We start from the raw sequence: 25,598 nt of genomic DNA, 5'->3' as shown, positions 1-25,598 counted from the left end.
GGGGGGCCGGCGCGGCCGCAGCTCGGCGCCTTTAAGGGAGCGGGAGGGAGCGGCGAGGCGGCGGCGGCTGCGGTGGCGGCAGCCGAGGCAGCGGGGCGGGGGCGCGGGGCGCGGCGCGCAGAGTCCGCTCGGGGCCGGAGGCGGCTCGGCGGGCGGGGCCGGGCCCGGGAGCCGCGAGGAGCGCGGGCAGCGCAGCCGGAGCCCGCCGCCCGGGACATGGCCAAGGCGGGCCGTGCAGGTGAGGGCGGGCGCCGGGAGGGCAGGGCCGGTGGCCCGGGGGAGGGACCCGCGCGGCTCGAGGAGGGGCCGCCGGCCCAGGTGAGCCCCTCGCGCAGGTGGGCGGAGGTTCCGGGAGGGCGGGAGCGGGCACCGGCGAGGCCGGACCCCCGCGCGTGGAGAGGGGGCTCCGCGCGCCCCGCGTCCTTCCTGCGCCCCCGGGCACCCCGTGGGACACCGCGTCCCCCTCGCCATGGCCCCGCCGGGAAGGGCCAGGTCTGCGGCGCCCCCGTCCAGTCCGGCTGCGGGGAGCTCTCAGCACCCTCCGTAGGCCCTGGGAAGACCCGGGCGCGGGGACCGAAGGGGCTGTCCCGCGGCCGCCGCTCCATCCCACGCCCCCCAACGCAAACCAGGACGCGCCCCCTTGTCCTGCCGCTCGCTCGATCCAGGACGCGACAATCCCCCCGCCCCCAGCTCAGTCGGGAGACCCAGATTTCTTCTCGGGAAGGAGGGGTGCTCCGCGCGGCGCCCGCTAGTGAGCCGTCCCGCCCCCTCCCCCCACCCCGACCCTGGAAGGCAGAGCCTCAGGTGCGGGGGTCTGAAGGTGGGGCCTCTTGTGGGGTCCTGTGGGCTCTGCACTCCCCCAGACTGAGGCAGTGTAGCCCTGGTGCCAGGGAGTGGGAGTTAGTCATTCGTTCATTCATTCAGCCAGACGTTCATTCACCAACATCTGCTCTGGGCCAGGCCCTGGGCTGGGCACTGGGGATCAGGAGGGGGACCAGACTCTGCCCCTGTTTGCACCCTCTGGGCCGGATGGTGCCTGGGGAGGCCTGGGTTGAGGAAACCCCACAGGGCCGGCCCTACAGTGGGTGGCAGCACGCCTGGACTCCGCAGGCTGGCTTTGTGAGACTGGCATGTGTAAATCGACCATAAACTCACACCCAACCTGTGACGTTGGCAGGTGCCGTGCCATCCCCTTGGACTCGGCATTGGCCTGGCATGAACTCTATCTCTCTACCCATAAGACATGACAGTGATGGAATGAATGTGAATTCACCGGTACACTTGGTGTGAATACCACTGGGCTGTGTGCAAATCCACTGCCACCCACAAATGCTGCCCTGGACCCTGGGCCGGGTCCCAACTCTCCTGTACTTGCTCTGGGCATGTGATTTCGGTGCCTGAGAATGTACTCCCGTTCTGTCCCGAGGAGTCCTCTTGGGGTGGGGCTGGTTGTGTGAGACACAGCAAGTATGGAACATACCTAAACACCCCTTCTCACTTCCCTCCCTTTTCCCCTCCAGAGGGAGGCAGCATGAGATGACACCAGTGAGGCTGGGAAAGGCTGTATTCTCCTTCCTCACGCCCGGTCCTTTCCCACCCCCACTCCTCCCAGAGGGCACATGGCAGGGTGTGTGTCCCGCCTACCGCCCTGCTCTGTGTGTGCATGTGCATGCACACCCCGTGCACAGATCACCTACCAGGGCACTGTCATCCTAACGGCAGCTAACAATTGCCGCTTGTACTGTGTCCCAGGCAATGTGCTCAGCACTTGACTGTACAATGCTCCTGGGAGGGAGGAAATGTTACTCTCCTCCTTTTAAACATCTGAAAACAGGCACTCGGAGAAATAGCTCCCTGGACATGGCCCAGAGGGTCTGGGCAGAGCCTGGATGCAGAGCCGGCTCTGTTGGACTCTAAGTGATGTCTTTGTCCATCGCTACCCTGATGGGTCAGCCCTTCACCGAATGAGGGTGTGGTCCCAGTCCCTCTCCTTTGGCCTGTGGGTCCTTTGGTCCCTGGGCTGAAAGTCTGTGGGAATTTGTTGTAGTGACCGGTGGAAAGGCTGCCCTGCTCTGAGCATGGGTGCCTCTGCTGATCTAACCTTTTGTCTTTCCTGCTGCATTCTCGTGCTCAGCCCTAAACCTCAGGGCAGTGCAGACTCCCCTCCTCTGTGGATCGAACTGCCCAGGCTCCTCTCTCCCTGCCTCAGCTGCCACCCCCAGGAGCCTTTCGGGACTGACTCCAGCAAGATGGGATTTCTCCTCCTTTCTCAGCTCTTCCAGGCTATTTGGCATCTTGTAAATGTCTCTTCTCTTCTTTAGGCTCCTAAGCCTGCTGAATTGAAAACAGCAGGCAGTTATGTGGGTCCGAGGAGGGTCTCGTCTCCCCATGGGCAGAGCCTTGTAGAGTAGATGGGGGAAATTGAGAGTAGAAGGAGTCCTTGGAGATCAGGAGCCCAAGTCCCTCTCTTTACAGCTAGAGAAACTGAGGCCCAAGGAGGGGATATAGCACAGAGGGGTGGCTGTTCAGGACCGTCTACCTGAGATGGGCAGACTGATGCTCAGAAATGATCGGGTCTTCACTCTGGGAAGTGACACTAGAACCAAGGGAGGCTGAAGGCTAGGGTGGAGGCTGTGAGATCCTGGCCTATGAGTGAGGGGTCTGCTCTGTGACCTGTGATGTGTTCCCTCTAAAAATTAGCCAAGGGACCACCTACTGAAAGAAGAGATAGGGGGTTGGCCCCAGGGCTGCCATGGTGCATGATGCCAGGGTCATCATGTTGTGGTCTAGTGAATAGCTTCCCTGGACTCGTGCAGTGCACAGCCTGAGCAGCTAGCCATGGCTGTGTCAACTGTGTCGGACAGGAGCTGAAGGGAGGCAGAGGAAGAACTTTCACGTTGCCAGGAGCACCCAGGTACAAGAGAAAATGTGATCAGGTCCCAGAAAGTATTGGATACATCGCAGAGGGTGGATCCCAAATGGGTTACTACCAGTTCTCAATCTTTGGGGAGATTTTAGTCACATAGACCAGGATCGCTATGGTGCCCCCCGTCCAGTCTTGAGAGGAAAGGCAGGGAAGGAAAGCCCTTGGCCTTGCCCTGAGGGAGCTCTCGGTCTGCTGGGCAAAGGAGGAGGGAGACCTACCTTTCAGATGAAAGTCAGCTGTAGGGAGGTGGGGGCCTGGGGTGGGGGAGGACCCAGGAGCTCCATTTAGGAAACTGTAATTTACAATAGAGAGCTCCCGGTGGGCAGGCCTCCAGTGTAGCACAGACAGAGAGGAGGCCGTGGTGACCTGAAACAGTGGAGGCTGGATTTCTCTAGGATTTGGACAGGAAGGGGGCAAGGAGCAGGCTTTCAGGTGGGAATCACAGCTTGAACAGAGGCTAGGAGGTTGGAATGGGAAAGATGTAAGTGTGGAGGGACTGCTGTAGGGTGGGGATGCAGTGGGTGCACAGGAGTGCCCAAAGGTGGAGAAAGCCGTCTGGCTGGGGTGGAGAGTTCTTGGAGGAGTGCAGAGAGCGGAAAGGAACTCTGGAGAGCATAGAAGACGGAGCGACACAAGATTGGGTGTTTCCACAGGTCCCTCTGGCTGCTACGGGAGGGCTCCTGGGAGAGTGGAGAGAAGCCAGCCTGGCAGAGCTGTCTGTGTTGGGAAGGGTTTGTTCTGGTTCCTGCCTGCCGCGTTGCCCCTCCCTCCCTAGGTGGCCCTCCCTCTGCACCCAGAGGTGTCTGCCGGCCTGGGGCAGTGCGAGTGGCTGGCCCCTGGCTGGGCAGGAACGTGGGGAGCAGTCAAGAGGGTCTTGGAACCTCTCAGGCTGGGGCAGGACTGTCTGGAGAGGCAGGGCTGTGCCACAGGGCTGGGCCTTCCAGGCTGGAGGAACCAGTTTATTTGCTCCCAGGTGCTGGCCTCTGCTCTGAGGGGAGGGGCCGGTGGCTGGAGTGTATGAAATCCAGTAATTCGAGTCAGTAAAATACTGATCTGCTCCAGATACTCACGTTCAAAGCCCTGGCCAAGAAGGGGACACTGAGTCCTAGGGACGTGTAGGTATTTGCCCAAGGCCACAGAACAAGGTGGTGGCAGAGCTGGGCCTAGAACCTGCGTTTCCAGAATCTCTCTTTGGACCTTGCTCTGCTGAGTCAGCTGCCCGCTCACCATCCCGGAGCTAGACCTCCTGGGCCCTCTCCAGGCCGTCTCCACCGCCGCCAGGATCAGGGACCAGTGCGGATCTCTCGGAGGAGGGAACATTGGAAGGCGGGGAAAGGGAACAGCACTGGGATGGATTCTCAGGACTCTGGGAGGTGCCAGAGGATTCGAGGCACGACTCTGAGAAGCTCCCAGGCTTAGGGTACCAGGATTGCTTTGTGTATATCTTGGGAAGGGCATCACAGTCTGCAGGGAGATTGCAAATTCACCTTCTCAGGTGCCCAGGGGGAAGGCTGGGGTCAAGTCAAATGCCAGTGTCCCGACTCAAGGCCTTCCTAAGACTCTGCCTCCAGGAATCTCCGTGGGCTTCCCTGCGGGCGGGAAGCGCTGGAACGGGGCAGCTCTCTTGTTCCTCTGCTGAGTTCCCTGTCACAGCGGCAGAGCCGGCAGGCCCCGGCTGGCCCCGGCAGGCCCCAGCGTGAGACCTTTGCTGCTTCTCAGCCCTGGCTGTGGTGTGCTTGCGTGAGTCCAAGACAGAGCAGCTCAAACAGAAGTCCCGCCTCATGCGTGTGACCCAGGGCCTGTGACCCCCGTCCCAGCTGGAGGCCCGTGTGACCTGGTGTTTGCGAGTCCAGCGCTGGGTCACAGAGCCTGAGGACGAGGCTGGATCCCCCTTGCTGGGGCCGTGTCTGCGTCGGATTGGCCAGAAGGTGTGATGTTTTCTCGCATCCTTCTTAGTATATTGTGATAGTTCACAGCTGGAAGAAACTTGGAGCGCTTCTAGTCCCACCTGTTAATTATGCAGGGCGGACACTGAGGCGAGACAGGCGAAGGGCTCTTCTCTGAGGTCTGGTGTCTTCAAGGACAGAGGTGTGAGCTCCCAGAGACCAATGAGGCTTTGAGGACTGGGGACGACCCAGCTGCCTCCCAGGGATTCTCTGGGATTCCAGGCTTGGGCGAGGGAGAGACGGGGTCAGGGGTTAGCATCCTGGGAACAATCGGGCTCGTTGTTTTGTAGCGGTCTTCAACCTGCTTTGCTATCCAGTGGCTCCACAGCAGGTTTGGGGTAGGGGCAATGTTATTCCTGGTTTAAGGATAAGAAAACCGAGGCCCAGAAAGGTTAAGTGTCTGGTTCTAGAATCACACGTGAAGTTGGAGGCAGAGCTGGAATCAGAACTTAGGTCTCTTCTGCTCTTGGATTCAGCATTCCTAGGGGTTAAACTGTGTAACAAAAAAGAGACCTGGCTCTGTCACTGGTTGACCTTGAACTGCCCCTCTGGGTCTCAGTTTCCTCATCTGTAAAAGGGGAAGGGAAGGGAAGAGTTCAGGGGTCAAGATGAGCTTTAAGTCGCTCCAGCTCTGACACTGCTCTGTCTTCTTTCTGGACTTCCCTCCCCTCTGCCTTTATTTAGCCTTTAGGCCTCACCTCCTCCCATCTCCCACCTCACATGGACCCTCCCAGAAGGGTGATGGGGTTGGGGGAACAAATGGGGAGCTGAGGACTGGGGGTCCCAGGCCCCAGCCCATCCCCACATCTACAGCCAGGAGCCACGTGGAAGGGGGTGGCCAGAGGCCCCAGGGGCAGGGCTGGGGGTGGGAGGGGGAGGAGAGAATGCATAACACATGAGTTTAGAAATCAAATGAGATCTGAGCTCCCCACCCACTCCCTTAATCTCTCTACACTCTCTCTTTTAAAATTCTTGTTTTCGAAAGAGAAAGAGAATGCTAAATTGCACCCCCTTTCACAAAGGAATGGGTGCCTTAGTGAGTCACTCCGGAGGTAAATGCCACCTCCAGGGCCCCACGTCTGCCTGCGGAGGCCTGCACAGCTGTGTGGCCACCAGCCCCCATGGGGGTCCGTGTTTGGGGAGGGTGGATGTGTGTGGGGAGGCTGAACAGGGGGTGTAGGAAGGGGGAGCCTTCTGCCCATCTGTGGTACTGGATTGGGAGCTGGGTCCCTGCAGTGGGGCCCCCACCCTGCATCCTCCAGGCTCTCCCCAGGGCTGCATTTGTGAGGTTCACTTGTGGATGGAGCCACGGCTCAGGCAGGGGCCAGGCTGAGAGCCTGGGTGGCCACATCAGGGCTCAGTTTGAGGCTAGGGTGACATGTGGAGCTTGGGCTGTGGCCTGTCTGTGGAGTGGATTCAGGCCTCCCGGGGGAAGGCTTTGTGGCTGTGGGGAGAGAGGTCAGCGTGTGCAGCCAGGGCCGGGAGGGGACAGGTGCGGTTGCACCTGCCTCTGGAAACCAGAGTTCTCAGGTGTCAAGCTCTTCTCTCCAAGCGTCTTGGTAAGGTTCTCCAAGGCTGGCAAGCAGGAGACCTCGGAGCTGATGACCTGCCAAGGGAAGGTGCCCAGGGGTGTCCGGAGCCTCATCTTCCTTTGCAGGGGTCAGCCTGTTTATTTGCAGACCTGGGGCAGGGGAGGCCAGGGAGGAGGTGTTCCCCTTCCCAGATGACCCATTATTCTGGAGGGAGGGGAAGTAGCCTTCTGTTAGCCGAGGATGCCAAACAAGGGTTGAAAGCAAAAATAGAAACGCGGCGGGCTCTATCTGGGAGGGGCGTTGGGTTCTGGTGGATCTGAGAGGCCTCTCCTGAGCCCTCTGCTGCTGATGCCGTGTTTGCTTGGCTCTCTCTCGGTGTTTGCAGAGCGCGTCATGTCCTGCGCTCCGGGCTTCCTCAGGGAGAGGCCTGGGTGTGCAGGATCCAGGATCGTGAGCTCCGGGGGCTGCAGCTCTTCTAGGAGTCTGTCTTTGGGAGGTTTGGAGTGACTGTGGCCCGTCACTCATACACCACTGACCTTTTCTAGACTGCTCCAGAGTGGTCCAGGTCACTGCCCTTTGGCGCTGCCGTAGGCCCCGTGGCTTCCTTCTCCTCCCCTCACCCCCACTTCCCACCCCCTGTGAGGCTGGTCCCAGCTGAGCAACTCTGGAATCATCCCTTGTGGTAAAAAGAGCTATTTTCAGCCTTCCCATTACTGCCCAGTGGGGGGGGTTTATCCCTGGCTGCCTCTTTGTTCCCTTCTGGTACAGTGTAATGAGAGCATTATGTAGCCCCGCCTGCGGGGTCCTGGCTGGCAATTCCCTGAGCTGTAATTTGGCACCAAATGGAGAGCCTGGGGGCAGAGGCAACCTTGGGCCTCATCCTTGTTCAGTACCAACCCGAGTGGCGGGTGGTATGAATGGCCCACGTGGCGCCACCTTGGCCCTTGCTAGCGGGGGCCTGCTGCTTGCCTCAGGCTAATGGTAGCCTTTGGTGCCCTTACCCAAAAGCTGGCCAGCTCATTGAGGTGGGAGTCTCGGAAAGTCCCCGGCATCTTCCATGGAGTCTGTGACCTCAACTCCCCATGCTCTGGTTGGGTGCCGGGGTCCTGGGCCTCTGTTCCCCGCTCCCCACAGGGGGCCCTGGGATGATTGGAAGGAGTGCCTTCCTGCAGCTGCTGAGGGGACCCTCTGTCCTGTCTTTTGGCCCCCCTGAGGAGCCTGGAGATGGCAGAGCTGTCAGTGGTGCAGTGGCAGGTGCTATGGGAGCTCCCTTTAGAGGGAAGAGAGAGCTTCTTCCTTATGGAGCCAGAGTCTGGCGGGACAGAGGGGGGACATCTGGGGCTTGGGAGAATTGTTCCAAATAACTCAGAACTGTTGGGAGCCTAATTGGCAGAGCAAATGATAGTACAATAGATAGCCAAAGCTATTAATCACTAATTATCTCCTAAATAAGGTAATTAATGGGTATTTAAATGGCATATTTATGAGATACCAGCAGGTCTTCAAAAAGCACATCTTTTCCAAAGCAACTGGTTTGGCCAACTGTGTCCTGCTGGGAGACTGGGATTCTAATCCCACCCCAGACACCCCGGGGGAACAGGGAGGGCGACAGTGGGCAGGTCAGCTGCCTCCTCTGAGCTTCACTTTCTCATCCGCAAACAGGGATCAGAGCCCTCCTCAACTGACCTCACTGGACTCTTGTGAAGACGATGGTGGAGGCCATGCAAACCCTGGGCAGTGGTGTAAAAGGCTGCACAGAGTTTAGTGCTGGTGTGAAAATATCCTTGACGTGATGTGATACAGCCTCTTGAGTGTGCCTGGTGCTGTTTGTGGCCAGGGCCAGGCCACAGTCGGTGACTAGAGTCATTGCTTGGTGGGTTGCCGAATTTGTGGCTGGGTCTGTGACTGGGTCAAGGCTTAGTCTGTGGCTGGGTCTGTGGTCAGCTTCATGGCTTGGTTTGAGATTGGGGTTGTAGCCTGGTCTGTGGCCAGGTCGCAGCTTGTTCTGTGACCAGGGTTATGACTTGATCTGTGGCCAGCTCAAGGTTCAGGCTGTGGTTGAAGTCAGGGTAGGGCTGTGGCTTGTCTCAGGATGATTCTGCAGCCTGGACTCTCAGCCTCAATCCTTGAGTCCATCCTGGACTGGTGGACCTGCCTGGTCACCCCGGAAGCTGGATTCCTTCTGAGTCCTCCAGGATCCGGGCTCCAGGTGCTGGGAACCCCAGAGGACAGGCCTTTCCGGCATGTCCCCAGAAACAGCCCAGCACACAAGCTCATCAGTGGCGCATACAGCAGTTTGGGAGATAGTTAGGACACGTTTCTATAGCAACAAACCCCCAACCAGCACTGGTTGCCTTCAATAATGCATTTTTCTGGAAGCAGCTTCTCCTGGCTTCTTGTTTCTCCTTGGGTGGTCCCCCAGCTCCTTGAAGGCTGAGCATGGGCTGGTTGGCCCTGGATTGGTCTGGTCCCTGATCCATCCTGACCCAGAGACGGGTCCTGAGGACATGCCCTCTGAGACCCGTCCCTGAGACGGGGCCCTTCTGAGATCTATCCTATGCTGGGCCATGCTGAGCAATACAAGAGCTTTCTCTGTTCCCAGCCCTGAACTGGGAGAGGCTATGGGCCTGGAGAAGATTCCTACCAGGTGTCTGCCTGGGAGAACCCACAGCCCAGTGGGGCAGGCAGGCCTGGAACCCGTCTGTGGAGAGGTGCTGTGATGGGCACGGGTGAAGGACTTTCTGGGAGCACAGAGGAGGCAGGCACCCGGGCCAGCCTGAGGGTCACGGGAAGCTTTCAGCTGATTCCTTGGCTGATTCTGTTTTTTTTTTTTTTATTGGTAAGATTGGTTTATAACATTATATAAATTTCACTCGGCTGATCTGAAAGCATGCCTGGGGATTGGGGGGTGGGGCGGGGATGCAGGGCGTTTCCGGCATCAGGACCTGCAGGAGCGAAGGCTTGGAGGAAAAAAACGTAGTGTGGGGGGCTTCTCGGTGGCACCGTGTTACAGAGCCCAGACTGGTGGGTGGAGAGGCTGGAAGAGAGTGTGCGTCCTGGCCTTGGGTAGTTCAGGTTTGGGGGGCAGACGAACCCCAGCCCCTGGAAGTTGCACTGGGCGAGAGGAGAGAGGGGTCAGCCAGGCACCAGTAGTGGCCTGTGAGCGTCAGGGGACAGGCACTTCCAGCCTCAGGGAGAGGAGGGCAGTTCCTGTGCTGCCCTCTGGGCTCCCATTCCAGGGGCCTAAGGAGAAGGAGAGGGCCCCACCCCTGAGAGCTTCCACAGATGAAAGGACAAAAGTCGGACCTGTGGATGATCATGATTTATTTATTTTATTTAACAAACCCTTTTGTAGCATATGCTAAACCTTTTCCAAATATTCATTCATTTAATTCTCACAGCAACCTTATGTGAGTACAGTGATTACCCCCATTTACAGAGGAGGAAACTGAGGCACAGAGTGGTGTGGTGACATTCACTCAGATCACCAACTGATAAGTGGCAGAGCTGGGATGTGAACTGGCCCCCAGGGGGAGTGGGACTGGGACCATGGTTCCCATGAGAGAAGAGGGAGGCCAGACTCCAGGGAGGAGGGGCAGAGGTGGGGTGGGCCTTTATTGCCACCCACCTGCCTATGGGGGGCCTCACCCAGACTCCACGTGTCTCACACTCTACATCCTGTGTGTGGACCCCTGGGACCTCAGGCCAGGACTGAGGAGCAGAGAAGTGTGATTCTAAATGTGTGTGTGAGGCTGTGTGTGTGTGCGGCTGCATGAGCTACATATGGGCTCCGGGCTCTACGTGTCCACGGGGCCCCCGCTGCCCGTGGGGAGTCCAGTGGCCTGAGTATTTAGCAGGATTGATTGTTAGGACTTAAACTAGACGCTGGGCTTATAGAACCTGCCATTCTCCTGCCCCTGTGTGTGTGAGACAGTGACAGAGAGAGAGGAGACAAGGGGCCCACTGGAATGAGCCTGCGGCCGAGCAGCCAAGCCTTTTCTCCTTTTGGCCCCTCTCCTCTTTGGAGGCACAGATTGCTTGAGTCCAGCAGGCAGGCAGGCCGTGGTTTCAGACACAGCCTCAGGCAGGGCTGGGCACAGAAGCTGCGGCCACAGCCCCGGGGTGCACCCCACCTGGGCCCACTCAGAGGCGCTTGTGGCCCCCTGGGGGTCTGGGAATTGGCGAGTGTTCCTTGAACACCCGCAGAGCCATGGCTGTCACAGCAGACACCCATTTCCCCGCCCTTGTTTTGATGAGCCACACTTCTTACTCTTGGGGAGAAAGTTCTTAGACCTGGCTTCTCCTGGAAGACTCCTGATTGCTTTGACCCATGTCCCTCCTCCCTCCCACTCTGCCCCAGCCTGGCCAACCCTGCTCACCCTTCCTTTAAGGCTCAGCTTGGGCCTCCTCCCCCAGGAAGGCCTCTGGGCTCCTGCAGCCTGCAGGGTCCCTGCCTTGGGGAATTGCCATCCGCACCTATGGGGCACAGTGTGTGTGGCACTTAGCCCAGGGCCAGGCTGTCCGCTCCCCACTTGTCCTGTGCTCCGCGCAGGGCCAGCGCAGGGCTGGGCCCTGAGGCTGGCACCCGGGGTCAGGGACTGATCCAGTCCAGCTCTGTCCTCAATTCCTTCCTCCTGGCACCATCTGGCCCGAGGTCTGGCCCAGAAGAGTCGGCCAATCCCTGCATCCCTCACTTTACTGGGCCAGGGCTTTCCTCGCTGTGAGTGTCTGTCCCCTCAGTCTGGGCTCCTGAGAGCAGGGTGGTGTCTCCCTTCTGGTGGGGCTCTTGCCCTCAGGCTGAGGCTGCCCTGGGGTCCCTGGCATAGAGCAGCGCACCCACAGCAGGCTCCTGTCCGTCTGTCCATCTGCCTATTCCTGTGTCCCTGGGAGCCAGGGCTGAGGTGGGGAAGGTGTGTAAGTGCAGTCAACGACCTGAGCCAGGACCTCTGGCTGCACCCATGCTGGGGAGACCCAGGCCTGTGACAAGGTCCACGAGGCCACACTGGACCTGCAGCCGGTGGGTAGAGGGGCCAGAAGAGAGAGTGGGGATGGCTCTCGGCAGCTCCTCCCACCGCAGGGCCCAGCTCGGAGCTCTCCTGGGAGATCTGGGCACCGTGGGGTATGAAGGACCATTTGTTTCTCTCTGGATTGCTGGGGAAGGGTTGGGGTATCCCCCTTTCTCTTTTTTCCTGATTTAGAGTTTTAAATAAATGTGGTAGTGAAGGTGGAACAGAAGGAGAGTCTACTGGAGGATGTAGGCTGGGCCTTGGAGGACACAGAAGGAACTCTGCAATCTTGGGGAGGGCCCCTGGAAGCTGCCTGGAAGACCCCCTGGGCACAGGTGGCTGCTGGAGCCCTGCCTAAACCTTCATCCTGCAGCTGACGAGGGCCAACATCTCCCGAGGGCCAGGCAGTGCCGGGCACGTTAGTGGATGGTCTCAGATAAATTGCCTAACACTCAGGTAAGAATTATGATACCCATTTTACAGATGAGCAAAGTGAGGCTCAGAGAGGTTAACTTGCTTCAGGTCATAGTAAGTGTTAACACTGAACCCAGGTTCGCATCGCTCCAAAGCTCATGCTCTAACCTTTCTGCTAAATTTTCAGCTATGGCTGAGAGCTGATCTGTGTGTGTGTGTGTGTGTGTGTGTGTGTGTGTGTGTGTGTGAGACACAGAAAGAGAGAGAGAATATATGGGAGCCTGCGTGCCTGTGTGTGTCTTAGGGATGGGCTTAGGAAGGGAGAGTGGCTGGCTGGGGAGGTTCACACACTCTGAAGAATGCAGACGCACATTTAGATTTTCACACAGACACAAGGATACCCAGACACTAATTTGCAGACCTGGTGGGCAGATGGTTCTATAACTGGGACAGCTGCCCTGGGGCTGGAACACCCAAGAGCAGCTGGGGCAGGCCTCCGGCACCTTGCTCGGCTAGCCAGCAGCAGGTGGGAGGATTATAATTGGCCAAGAGAGCAGGCGATGGAGAGAGGAGAGACCTGGGAGCCCCTCCCTGAGCTCTGATACGGAGCAGCCAGCATGGTGGTCCTGAGCACAAACCCCAGAGTCAGATGGATCTGGGTTCAAATCCTGCCTCCATCACTTATTCACTTTATGACCTCAAGCAAACAACTTCCTGTCTCTGAGCCTTTATTTCTTTAGCTGTAAGATGGGGATTCATGATACCCACTCCACGGGGCTTAGTGAGGATGCCCTTAGACGGCACTGTGAGTCAGCTAGCAGAGCGTCTGGCGCACTGTATTTACTCGGCAGATCATTTTTATTCATTTGCTTGTTTGCCAAACACTTCTTGGCCCTCTTCTGCCTGGGACCGTGTACTGGACACAGGAAATGCAGGGGTGTAGGGCAGAGACCCACCTCAAGGGGACTGTGCTCCTGGGCCTTTGCCGTCGCTGTTCTGGGATCATGGTGCCCACCTTCTCTGACTCTCAAGACCATGTGTGGCCTTTGGCACACCTGACCTGTGCCCCCTGCCCTGCCCCTCAGGAGGCTCCCTGACCCTCTTGGGTGTCTGTGTGCCCCTCTTCCTGAAGTGTGCCGGCGATAGACTCTGGGTGGGGGTTGGAACCTTAAAACCGGCCTGTTCCGAGCTCCCATCCACGACAGGCACCCCCCTGCCTACTTTGCCCCTGTGGCTCCTTCATCCAGGAAGGCTTTCATCCATGCACGCTGCCTGTCCATGCCACACGTGTGTGCGGGAGCGTGCGTGCATGCACACACGGGCACACTTGTGCTTCGCATGTCTGGCTCTTTCTCGTCATTCAAGCCTCCACTCACCTGACACCTTTTCAGAAAGGTTTTTCCCTCACACTCTGAAGAGATTCTGTCCATCACTGTTTTCCTTTTTCAAAACATGACCTTTGCCATTTGCTAAAAAATCTGCATGCTGGAGAAAGAGACGAAGGGGGCATTTCCCATCTAGAAGCCAGGTGACGGCTGCTTCTGAATGTTATCTGTTTTTATGGGTTCTTTTTTATACAAAGATGAATAACCGAGATCCCCCCACACACCCACCTTTCCAGAGGTTGCTTTGGGCAGCCCCTGCCTGAGAGGGCGGAGGCATTTGTAGCACATTTAAACAAACTTAGAGTATATATTTAAAAACCAATGCAGGTACGCATTTTGAAAACAAAGAGGATAACAGTAAACAAGATAAAATATACCTTTGAAAAGAAATTCAAATATAGATTTGGACCACAAAGGAGAGTCAACAACCAGGTGAAAGGTTCATCTGAAAGGAAAGGCACAGTGTTAGTTCAGCGTTTATGACTTGAATAAATGACAAAGCTCTTTTGATGATTGGGGCCTATCGCTCTCGTCATTGTCCCTCGGTGGATGTACAGACCCACGTGTTGGTGCCTGTCTATTCTTTAGGCTACAGTTACACTGTAAGAGGAAGGAAGACACGGTGGAGGTAGGAAGAGAGAGGTTTTCTCTTCTTCACAGCACTTTCTCCTGCTGAAATTATCTTTGTGGTTTACTTCTTCCCGGTCTGCCTCCCCCATCCCCCTGCAGAATGCAAGTTTTGTGAAGGCCCCACCCTGTTTCTCTCATTTGCCTTGGTGTCCCCAGCACCTAACTTAGTGCCTGTGGGATGAGCAGCTCCCTTTGATACCCCGAAGTCCCCTCCCTCTCTGCCCACCTGTAGCTGGGAGAACATCTCCCTCAGATGGAGCTGAACTGGCCTCCCCTCCCCTCCCTCTGCCCACTTCTCCCCTCTGGGACTCCCAGGAGGGCCAGCCCATCACACATGTTATCAGTGTAGCAGTGACCTAGGATGATGGTGGCCTGAAGGGTTGGACACAGTGGGAGTGGTGAATGAGGGAAAGGTTCTAGAACTTTCCTCCTTCCTTCAGGCTCTAGCACATGCTATTTGTGAGGGGGAGGTTGGCAGAAATGTTGTTGCCTCTGTTCTTGGGTGGAGTGTGTCCTGTATAGAGATGAGGGCCACCACATCCAGGACCTTCTCCCTGAACCCTCGCTCTTCAAACTCAGGAACCAGGTAGACTCAGATAAATCTTCAGATGATCCCTTCACTACTGACACTTGCTGCTTGCCGTCCAAAACCCAGGCACCAAATAGATGAGGGTCATATGACTGCCCCAACCATCCAAATTCTTGCTTCTTAGGAAGGGAGTAGATTTGGACAGCAAGGGGTATTTGTGTAGTAACATAGTATGGATGATACTTTTTATACCTTTAGTGCCTGTGGATTGAGAAAATATAAAATTATGAAAGATTTTGTATTTTTTGTATTCAAAAAATTTTGAATCACAGAAATCTCCACATACATTTGATTGATGCCTAAGCACTTCTTTTTATTTTATTTTTATATTTTTGGTGCTATTGCAAATGGTATTATTTTTTAAATTTCAGATTCCATTTCTTCATTGCCAATATATAGGGGTGTAATAGACTTTTGTATATTGATGCTGTATCCTGTGATCTTGCTGTACTCAATTATTAGTTCCAGTAGATTTTTTTTTTGTAGATTTTGTAGAGGTTTTATTTTCTATATAGACAATCAGGCCATCTGAGAATAAAGGCAGTTTTATTTTTTCCTTTCCAGTAAGTATGCCTCTTATTTTTTTTTCTTGTCTTATTGTGCTAGCTAGAACTTCCAGGGTGCTAGCAGTAAATCCAGGGCCCATGAGTAGGAAATTGCTGACCAGCCTGTCATGCTGTCCACACTGGTGGGTGAGAATCAAAAGCTTAGATGGTCCCCATGGGGAGTGTGGGGCAGATTCAGCGTTGCCCTTAGAGGTGACTCCAGGTGAGTGTTCCCTGTGGCTTCTGCCTTTTCTGTGTCTCAGAATGAGCTTCTCGCCTGGCTCTAAGCCATGGAGCTCAAGCTGTGTGTGTTTGGGAGTTTGTGGTGGGTGAGGCAGGAGGGGCGGGCAGGAGGGCTGTGTCCCTGGGCTAACCGGGGCTGGCCTCTCCCTTCAGGAACAGTTTATGTTCTCGGATCTGAGCTCAGGGCAGGGAACAGTGCCAGCATCCTGCAGGGTGACAGGGCGTGGTGAGCTGGGGCTGCAGCAGGTTCTCCAAGGAGTGCATCGTAATGTGCACTCTAGCCATGGCTGGGGTGAGTGCCCACCCCCACTTTTTTTTTTTTTTTTGGTGAGGAAGATTGGCCCTGAGCTAACATCTGTTGCCAATTTTCCTCTTTTTGCTTGAGGAAGTGTCTCCCTGAGCTAACATCTGTTGTCAATCTTCCTCTTTTTGCTTGAGGAAGATTGTCCCTGAGCTAATATCTGTACCAGTCTTCCTCTGTTTTGTCTGTGGGACGCTGTCTCAGCATGGCTTGATGAGTGGTGTGTAGGTCCGCGCCCGGGATCTGAACCCGCGAACCTTGGGCTGCCAAAGCAGAGTGCACGAACTTAACCACTACACCACCGGGCCGGCCGCCCCTACTCTGACTTGTTTATTGACTTCTACTATGTACCAGACGGGCTCCTCAAACATCAGTCAGAGTTGAACAGTTTCAACAAACAGTCTCTGTCAGGTTTCTCATTATACAGACAGGGCATCGCTGATACAGGAACCCAGATCTCTCTGGAGACAGGACATGTGTGCCTGGTGGCCAGGGCTGAAGCCCCAGGGAAGATGTACCCTGTGTGTATGGTGGTTTTACTGTTTTCCATTGAATCTAAGATGGAATCAATTGTAAGATGCACCATTATTTTAGATACTCCAAGAAAGAATAAACAATGCCAATGAAATTGTGACATGCCATCATGTAAGATGCACCCCAATTTTAAAGATGTTAAAGTGTGAAAAAAGTGTACATCTTAAAACTAATAAAATAAGATGAATTTATAAAATTAATAATCATATGAAATTACATGTGCAGTGTAAAAACTGGGTTTTCCCTGCCTCTTCTATCAAATTCTACTCTCTAGAGATAATCTCTATTGACATTTTGGTGCGTGTCCTTCCAGACATTTTAATGAGTCTGTAAGTATATTTATACACTTGCTCTGTGCTAGGCCCTGTGCTAAGTACTTTGATGCATTTTATTTAATCTTTACAACAAGCTCATGAGGCAGTTATGAGCTATCCTCACTTAATAGCTGGGGAAACTGAGGCACAGAGAAGTGAAAGGACTTGCCTGATATCACACAGCTTCTAAGAGGTGAACTCGGAGTCTGAGCTCTTAACTAAAATGCTGCACGTATCCTCAGGATGCAGATATAAGTGTGTTTTTCAAGAATGGGGTCAAAAGAAACCATTCTGGGACCTCCCTGCATTTTTTCTCCTAACCGTACTCCATGGGCATCTCACCACGTCAACACATAAGGAGGTAGTCCATTTTTCTACCAGTTGCAAAGAATTCCCTTTATGGCTGTATTATGAACGCACCTTCAGTCCCCTATGGATGGACGCTGGGATTTCTGCCAGTGTTTTGCTGTTAGCAGAACACTGGCATGATCAAGTGCACACTTCCATCTTCGTGTACTTCTCTGATTATTTCCTCAGGAAAATTACCAGGTCAGTTTTCTTCTAGCAATTGTATAGTTTTAATTTTTACAATTATATTTTAATCCATCTGCAATCCCCAGTGTTTCACGTGTCCAGGGAGCATGTGGAGGAGTTCATGGGTGTGCTGGGCACCAGCTGGTTCCACATGCGTCCCGAAGAGCCTAGTAGAGGGAGTTCAGAGGGCTGGGGGTGGGGAGAGAGGCTTCTGGCCCCAGCTCTGTCTCTGGCCTCCCTCCCCCTGGTCCTGGGGCAGGAGGTGGGTTGGGGCAGTGTTCAGGGCACGAGGCCACATTCTCTGTGTGTCCTTGCTCCTGCCTGCTCCGAGAACCCCACGTCCTGGCCTCTGTAGATGTTAATAATAATAGCTGTTCTAACGATGCTGTAACTGAGCCTCCTGAGATACAGGTGCTGAGCATGCGTTATTTCTGATCCTTCGAGCTCAGGATTGATCTTGATATTTTATAGGTGGGGAAACTGAGGCTGTGGTATGGAAAGGGAATGGCCACACAGGCTGCCAGTGGCAGAGACGGGGCAGGTCTCAAGCTCCCCCTTCCTTAGTTGGGGTCTTTCTTCTCTCTGGAGGCTGCACTCCTGGCTGGGCCTGTGTGTGTTGTGTGTAATGGGCATTACCGGTGCTCATCAGGATGTCTGCTTCTCCCCTCCTCTCCCCTCTTGAAGTGGGCGTCACCACGTGACTTGCTTTGGCCAATGAATTGCGCACAGAAATGTGTCCCTTGTGGGAAGAAGCATTTCCAACTGGGCGTGACTTTCTGAGCTCTTCTCTCCTACTTCTGCCGACCTTGAATTCTCACTTTGAGGTGGTGGCCTCATAAAGTGGCGCCTTTGAGTGACCACCATGAGCGGGGCCCCCTGCCACCCTGTGTGTGAGTGAGAAACGAACCATGGTTGTTTTAAGCTGCTGAGATCATTTGTTAACACAGCAAAACATACTCTATGCTTACTGATGTGCCTTGTTACCTTGGCAACGTCTCTTAACTTCCTCCGGTCTCGGTTTTAGTGCACGTGAAATGGGCACACTCGTTCCTGCCCCGCTGAGCTATCTCACAGAGGCCTTTGGGGCTTACGTGAAAACATAGTAGCAGGAGGGCTCTGTGAGGTGCTGAGGCTTGAAGGGAGAGGGCAGGACACTGACTGACCCTTGGTCCAGGGGCGGTCTGGGTTTACCTCCCGCATGCCCGGAGGTGGTCTCAGGCTTGTCTAATGGGTGTGTTCCCTTTGGCAGGTGGCCCTCCCTCGGGCGGCGGTGCCCCTTGGCACCTTCAAAATGTCCTCAGCGACTCCGTGGAGAGCTCGGATGATGAATTCTTTGATGCCAGAGGTGAGTGAATGCCAATCTCCCATCACTGGCTGGATCACCTTCGTAGAAGCCCCAAGAAGGAAATCCCTGTTGGGAGTTAGTATCCCACCCCACTCAGACACTCCAGTTCCATGCTCCATACTTACCCAATTGGTGAGTTTCCTGAGGGCCGGGCTCAGCATTCGTTCCTTCACTCCTTGAGATATTTGCTGAGTCCTTGATGTATTTCAGGAGCTGTGGTAGGTGCTCAGGATACTGCAGTGAACCAACAGCATGGTCACTGCCCTCATCAAGCTTATAGGCTGTGGGAGAGGCAAAGACTAAACAATTACAAAGGAAAATAGAATCACAAATGGGGAATAATGCCACTGAGTGCAAAGTACCAGGTGTTAATAGAAAGGGTGATCACGGGGGCTCCTAGTTTAGTTAGGGTGGTTACCTCCTCTCTGCAGCACTGAGGGTAGGAATTGCCTAGGTGAAGAGTGGGAGAAAGAGCCTTCCAGACAGAGGAGACAGCAGGTGTGGTGGTGCTGAAGCCGGAAAGATGAGAGCATTCCAAGAACTGAAGGAGGCCTGTGGGGCAGGGAGGTAGTCAGCAAGCAGGGAGGAGAGATGGCGCTGCCTGTGACCCAGTCCGTGACTTGTAAGACCAGCCCATGGATGGGAGGGCAGCTGGCGTGGAGGTGGGAACCAGTTAGAAAGGCTATTGCAGACATTCAGGTAAGAGATGAAGGGGGTCAGGACACGAGCTCTGCATCCTGTGCTGGGTGCTGTCCAGCACGCGGGACATAGCAAGAGACGCTATTTAAGTGGGGGTGGAAGAACAAGATGCATTGTAAGTAGTGGAGGAGAGGCCCCCAGATGGGTGGGCATTTCAGGCAGAGAGATCAGCCTGAGCAAAGGCTCAGAAGTGAGAACACGCAGGGCAGGTGTGGGGACCAGTGGGAGGTGGAGTCTGCCTGGAATTCAGGAGAGAGGACCCTCACGGCCATGCTCGCCCGGGCTGTGTGGGACGAGAGGCACCAATGGACCCCTCCCCAGCATAGAAGGGTCGCCACTTGAGAAGCTTAGCCCCACTCTGGGAAGTCATCGTGTTTTGGGGGGTTGCCTTATTCCTGAGATGGGGCCAGCTTTGAAATGCCTGGCCAAATGGGATCTTGAAAGAGAAACAGACTGTGTGCTGGGAAGACATCTGGACCTGGAACAGGACACTTGGGACATGGTCTCAGCATACCAGTGACTTGTTCTGTGATCTTGGGAGAGTCTTTCACCTTCTCTGGGCCTCAGTTTTCCTATCAGATCTGTGCCTCCAGATTTTCAGGGAAGCACGCTGGGCAGTGGAATGTTGTCCCAGCTCCAGCCCCCCCCCAATTCCTGGCTCTGGGCGGAGACCCCCCTTCCTGACGCCAACCCTAAACCAGCCCATTTGGGGCTCATTTCCTGTCTCCCATTGGCGTTTGATTGGAGTGACCGCCGGCCTGAGTTTCTCCACAGCAACTAACCCACAGTGTGACAACAACGGCTTCAATGTTTTGATGCTTAGAACACTTTTATTTAAAATATTTTTGCAGTTTACCAGGGCCCTAGGTTCCCAGATGATGATGATGGCTTGCTGCGGGAGGCGTCTGCCGGTGGTGCGGGTCAGCTCTATCTCCATCCCTCGGGGCCCTGCTCACCTGCTTTCCCTCTGAGCAGCTGTGCACACGTCCTGCTCCCCTCCCTGCTGACCACGGCTCCCTCAGCATTCTGTCCTCCCCTCCCGTGATCTCAAGGCTCTGTCGCTCTGTCTGCGCTTCCCACATTGGCCTCCTCTCTCACTCCTCTCTTATTGGCCGGCCCACCTCCTCTTCTCTGCCTGTGTCTCATCTCCTCCCCGCCTCCTCATCTCCATCTTTCCTTCTCTCCACTATCCCAAGACCCCAGACTCTCCCGTCTCTCTCTGTCTTCCGCCTCCCAGCACTCCCTACCTGACCTCACGTCTCTGCTCTACCCCCATCTCACCTCCTCCAGAGCGTTTCTCCGAGCACATCCCAGCCTTCAGCCACAGGACCCGCCCACAGGCTGCTGGAACCCTCTTTTGTTCTGAGTTGCCCACTCCCCACCTCCTGTCTATCCCATGCAGCCTCCCTGGACAAGACCTTTGAGTGTTTCTTTGGCTCAAGGCAGTAAGAGGTGAAGCTGTCTCCTTCTCTGCTCCCAGGAGCTGATCCAGGCCCGACCCAGCCAGCTCTCTCAGCATCCAGGGTGAGGCCTTGGGTGTCCAGTGTTCTGGGGGTGCCTGAATGGCTACTTCCCTGCCCTCTTTTCTCTAGCCCAGGCTGAGCCCAGACCCTGACCTGGGATGTGGCTCTGTCGGCACTGAGTAGGACCCTGCATCCTGCTGTCTCTGCGGTTCCGGCTCTCGCCATGTGGAGCCACACGACTGAGTGTCAGTGCTGGACAGGCCCCTGGAACGTCACATCCTCCTCCTCCGTGCACTGATGGGGAAACTGAGGCCAGATCATGGAAGGGACCTCCCAAGATCACACATCAAGATGGGGGCAGGGGATCCCAGGAGCTTACTGTCTGGGTCAGGCCTTTTTCTTTGACTTATTACTGAAATTGGGACCTTCCTCCCTCCCTTTCTTCCTTAAGCTCCAGCCCATTGGCCCTGCACCAGAGTTTACCTGGTGGGACAGGAGACCCTCGTGGCTCATGGTCTGGTAGCAGAGAGGAGACTCTTAGGCTCTGGGGGGCTCTGGTTGTGTGTGTAAGGCATGGGGGGGTTGGGGGGCACTCAGACAGGAGTATGGAGCTGTCTGGGTCCATAACCCTTGGGCAGGATGCCAGCTCCTTGGGCCATGGCAGCAGGTCTGGGGCCTCAGGGTGAATAGATTCTGCAGGGTGGGTGATGGGGTCCAGGCTCCCAGAGCCAGAAGACGTGGCACTCCCCTTGCTGTCAATACAGCCAAAGGTTATCTGGGGAGCCACGGCCCAGTCTACAAAGGTTGGAGTTCAGGGTGAGGGAAAACCCAGGGTAGCCAAGAGTAGGTGTGCCTCAAACCCAGACCCTGTCAGAGCTGGGGGGCCCTCAAGGTCTTTGAGTTCAATACCCCTGCCCCACTTACAGGCTGGGAAACTGAGGCCAGAGAACTTGTTCAGGGTTACATAGAGTCAGGCAGAGCAGGGGCCAGAATTCAGACCCATTCATTCACTTTTTAAAGTGTTTATTGAGCATCTGCCCATCAGGTACCAGGCACTATTCTAGGTGTAGGGGATACAGGGGCACGTAGACCCTGTCCCAGCCCTCCTGGAGCTTATAATATACAAGCAAGTAATTACATTGATAATTACCATAAATAAAATAACATAAAGGAACAGTCACCAAAGAAGACATATGAATGGCAAAAAATGAAAATATACTCAACATCATTAGTCATTAGGGAAATGCAAACTCAAACCACAGTAAGATACTTCTGCATACCTATCAGAATGGCTGCTTAAAACAACTGACCAAGATATGGAGGAATTGGAACTTGCAAGCTCTGCTGGTGGGAATGTACAATTGGAAAATACATTGTAGCTTCTTAAAAAGTTAATTGTAGTTAACTAGCACATGAGCCAGCCCTTCTACTCCTAGGTGTTTACCCAAGGGGAAGAAAGCATATGTCCGTGTAAAGAAGTGTCCATGGATGTTCATGGCAGCTTTATTTATTATGGCTGCAAACTGGAAACAACCCAAGTGTCCATCAGTGGCTGAATGAATAGACCAGTTGTGGTGCATTCACGCGATGAAATACTACTCAGCAAGAAGAAGGAACGAACTGCTGACGCATGCAACAATTTCGATGAATCTCAAAATAATCATGCCGAATGGAAGGAGTCAGACTGAGAAAGAGCGCATCCTGTAGGATTCCATTTATATAAAACTCTAGAAAATGCAAACGCATCTACAGTGACAGGAGCAGATCAGCGTTGCCTGGGGGTGGGAAGCAGGGCTAGAGAGGGACAGGAGAAAACTTCTGGGGGTGATGGATGCAAGTTCACTATCTTGATTGGGATGAAGGTCTCATGGGTGTGTACATATGTGAAAACTTATCAAATTGTATTTTAAATATGTATAGTTTATTGCATGTCAATTATACCTCAGTAATGCTGTTAAAAAATGGAGGAACTCCTCCCAATATAGCAAGAGGGGATATGATAGAGTGACTGGGTGGCTGTAGGAGGCTCCCAGAGGATGCGGCCTTGAGCTGAGAGCTGAATAACAGGAAATGAGCCATGTGAGGGTCTGGGGTAAGAGTGTTCCGGACAGTGGGAACAGCCAGCACAAAGCTTTTACCGGAAGAATGAGTAGGAAGGTGGGTGTCGCAAGAGTGAGCAAGAGGGCACTTGCTTAGTGCTGTTGGCTTGCTGCCCCAGCAGACCCGACCTAGTAGCCTCCAGATATGCATTCCTGCCCGGGCTCGGGGATGGCCCCGGGACCCCTGCCCTGCAGGAGGCCAGAGACTGGGAACTCAGAATCTCTGGTGCAGGATGGACAGGCAAAATGGAAACGTGCCTGGACCTTGAGCGACTGAGCTCATTGTGGGTGGTGAAGATTGCTGGGTGACAGGTGGTCTGGCCAGAAACCATGGGTAAGGAGAGCTCAATAGGCCAAGGAGAGCTCAATAGGCCAAGGAGAGCTCAATAGGCCAAGGAGGGGCATGGTTTCACATGGTTCCTGGCCATGAAATGCTGAGTTCTAGAGAGAAAATGGAAATGTCTTTTGGAGTCGCTATTCCTAGAAGGATGCAGGTTGAGGCTAGAACGGCCACTGTGGCATCGGGTGAGTTTATTGGGGACGTGGTTGGATACGGCAAGCACAGCCTGTTTCTATAGCAAAACGTGTGTCTTCATTTAGATAATATCACATGCATCTTTGACTTTAACCTCCTCCTCAGATGCAATAAATAGTCCAACTAGAGGAAATCTTAAAAGCCATCAAGCATCTAGGTACCAACAATAGTTCTTACTATGAACTTAACTGCTGGAAGGTTGTGTTAGTGGGAAATGGCTTGAGGTAGCAGGCAGGAGACCTGCGTTCTTGGCCAGCCCTGGCCCTGCGGTGCTATGGGCCAGTCGTGCAACTCTGCATCTGTAAATTGAAGATGCTGGGCTTCACAGTTGCAGAGAGGAAAGTGTTGGCAGGGCTGGGGGTGGGAATGGGGGTCGGGTGGGAGGGGCGGAGCCAGGGTTTGTTTTCAGGGCACATCTGGCCCTGGGTAGCTTGACAGGGAGCAAAGCATGTGACTCCCTCGCTGGGCAGGGGGAGGGGGTTTCTCCTGGGTGGGAAGCTGGCAGTTTCTGCCGTTCCGCCTTTTGCCCAGGTCTTCTGTGTCCTCTGTTCTTTTGCTCTCTCCGTGCCCCGCAGTGGGGATCCTCGCCTCCCCACCTGGCAGGAGGCTGGGGGCTGAGGAGCTGGACTCTGTCTGGCAGAGACCCTGCTCATTGCCCAAACTCCCTGGTTTCTCATAGCGACCAGGAGAGGAAGGTGATGTAGGGGTAATTCATACCATTTGACAGACAAAGGCCCTAAGGGGTGGGCAGGTCTTGTGGAGAATGAGGGGCACCTCCCAGATCTTCTCCTCCCTGTCTGGGCTTTTGCTGTGATCACACGGTTTCTGAGGGTTTCCAACACCAAAGGAGGATGGGGAGAGTAGAAGAAAGCGATGCAGGTCATCTGGGGTCAGAGGATCCAGGTTCTCATCAGGGTTGGGCCACCAACTGGCCACTGTCTGACCTCAGGCAAGTCTCGAGTCTCTGAGCCTTGGTTCCCCCTCTGAAACATGGCAGGGGTAGGGCTGTTTGTCTCATGGATGTAGTGGGAGGGTGTCACTGTGGGAAGCTGGGCACAGGAGCCCTCACAGAAGCAAACCACAATGTGTGACTGACCCCTGGCCCTCCCTCTCACTGGGGGAGGGAAAGTGGGGATGCGAATGCCGCGGAGCTGGCCCCAAAGGTTTCTGGGAGTGGGCTGAGTGGGAGCAGTCCCTGTGCGATGAAGAGAGAGTGGTGGTGATGGCCATAGGTGGGAGGATGGGGGCAAGTGTTAAACAGTGCCAGGGGAAGGTTAGCATATCTAGGTCTTTGGAAAGATTGGTGTCATGGGCCTGATGCAAGGGGTAAGGGAGGTATTGGACCGGCCGACTGCAGAAGGTGACCAGGCCCTCAGCTCCATGAGCTGGAGGTGAAGCCTTCGTGGCACAGGACAAGGAGATTCCCAGCCCTGAAGTCCAGTGGATCCAGCAGAAGCAAAGGGCCCGGGGTAGGAAGAAAGGCTTTCCTTATGGCACCAGAGGTTGTGCTTAAAAAGTGGTGTATCCAGGCTTTGGTCAAGGTTAAAATCAGTCTGAAGTCAAGGCCAGGGTTGTGGTGCCGGTGGGTGAGGCTCAGCCTGGCACCTAGTCTGGGCAGAGGCTGGGGCTCAGTGGGCGTAAAGTAGATGCAAAACTGTGTCCACACCAGAGGTCACCGGGGATGCGAATTAGCATGCAGGGAACAGTCACCGGAATTCGAAAAGCAAAATAAATAACCAAGACATTTATCCAAATGAGCCCTTTGTGGCCTCTGTGGGCCCTGTTAGGGGGTATGTTCTACAGTGAGGGGAAGTAGAGTGGAGACTCAGAGCTGAGCCACGGGCTCCCTGGTTTGCCTGAATGATTCCAAAAGGAGCTATCTCAGCTGCAGCTTCCCCGTGTGTGTGTGTGTGTTTTCTTGCTGCCACTCAAGGGACAAGCGCATTGTTGCCAGAGTGAAGATCTGAAGGCTGAGTGTTGAGAGCAGGGACAGAGGAGAGGCCCAGAGTGGGAGAGAAAGCATGTCTGAGAGGTAGGGGGTGGGGAGAAGCTGGAGAGACAGGGATGGGGCAGAGGGGCGGAGAACACAAGAAAGCCAGGGAAAATATGAGAAAACAGAGGGAGGGAGAGCAAGAGAGACTCAGAGAGGATGGGAGAGACGGACACACACACACACACACGTGCACACTCAGACACCCCCAAGAGACAACCAGAGAGAGCTGAAAGAGACACAGTGACCCAGAGGAGAGAGAAAAGACCAGAGAGAGCAAGAAAGACCTGCAGGGGTGGAGGGATCCTGAGGGGCAGGAAAGAGAAAGAAGAGAAGAAAGAAAAAGAAAGAAAGAGAAACCCAGAGAGCAAGAGAGATTAAGAAAGAGACATATCCACCCCGAGAGAGGGGAGAGACAGAGACTGAGATAAGGAGAGAGCAAGAGCAGAGTAAGGGGGTGGGATGGAGGCCCAAGCAGAGAGAGGGACGGATGTGGCAGAGAGCGTCGAGAGCCTGAGCGAGACAGAGAAATACAGGACCGAGAGAGACAGAGCTCAGTGGAGAGGAA

At 54.8% G+C, this 25,598-nt stretch overlaps 1 protein-coding gene across 1 annotated transcript in view; it reads left to right on the top strand.

The window, feature by feature from the left end:
- The first annotated feature begins 160 nt into the window (after positions 1-160).
- PITPNM3 (PITPNM family member 3) overlaps positions 161-25,598 on the top strand; it is a 94,560-nt gene continuing 69,122 nt past the window's right edge. Inside the window, exons 1-2 of the mRNA XM_087440594.1 lie at positions 161-238; positions 18,149-18,244. Coding sequence (XP_087296720.1) covers positions 217-238; positions 18,149-18,244 — 118 coding nt within the window. The 5' untranslated portion in view covers positions 161-216. The remainder of the gene's footprint in view (positions 239-18,148; positions 18,245-25,598) is intronic.

Source organism: Ceratotherium simum, chromosome 16 (genome assembly GCF_057802395.1).
Source record: "Ceratotherium simum simum isolate JZ-2026a chromosome 16, ASM5780239v1, whole genome shotgun sequence".
Classification (NCBI taxonomy): domain Eukaryota; kingdom Metazoa; phylum Chordata; class Mammalia; order Perissodactyla; family Rhinocerotidae; genus Ceratotherium; species Ceratotherium simum.
Note: the sequence above shows the minus strand (reverse complement) of the source record. Positions and strands in the feature narration are given on the sequence as shown.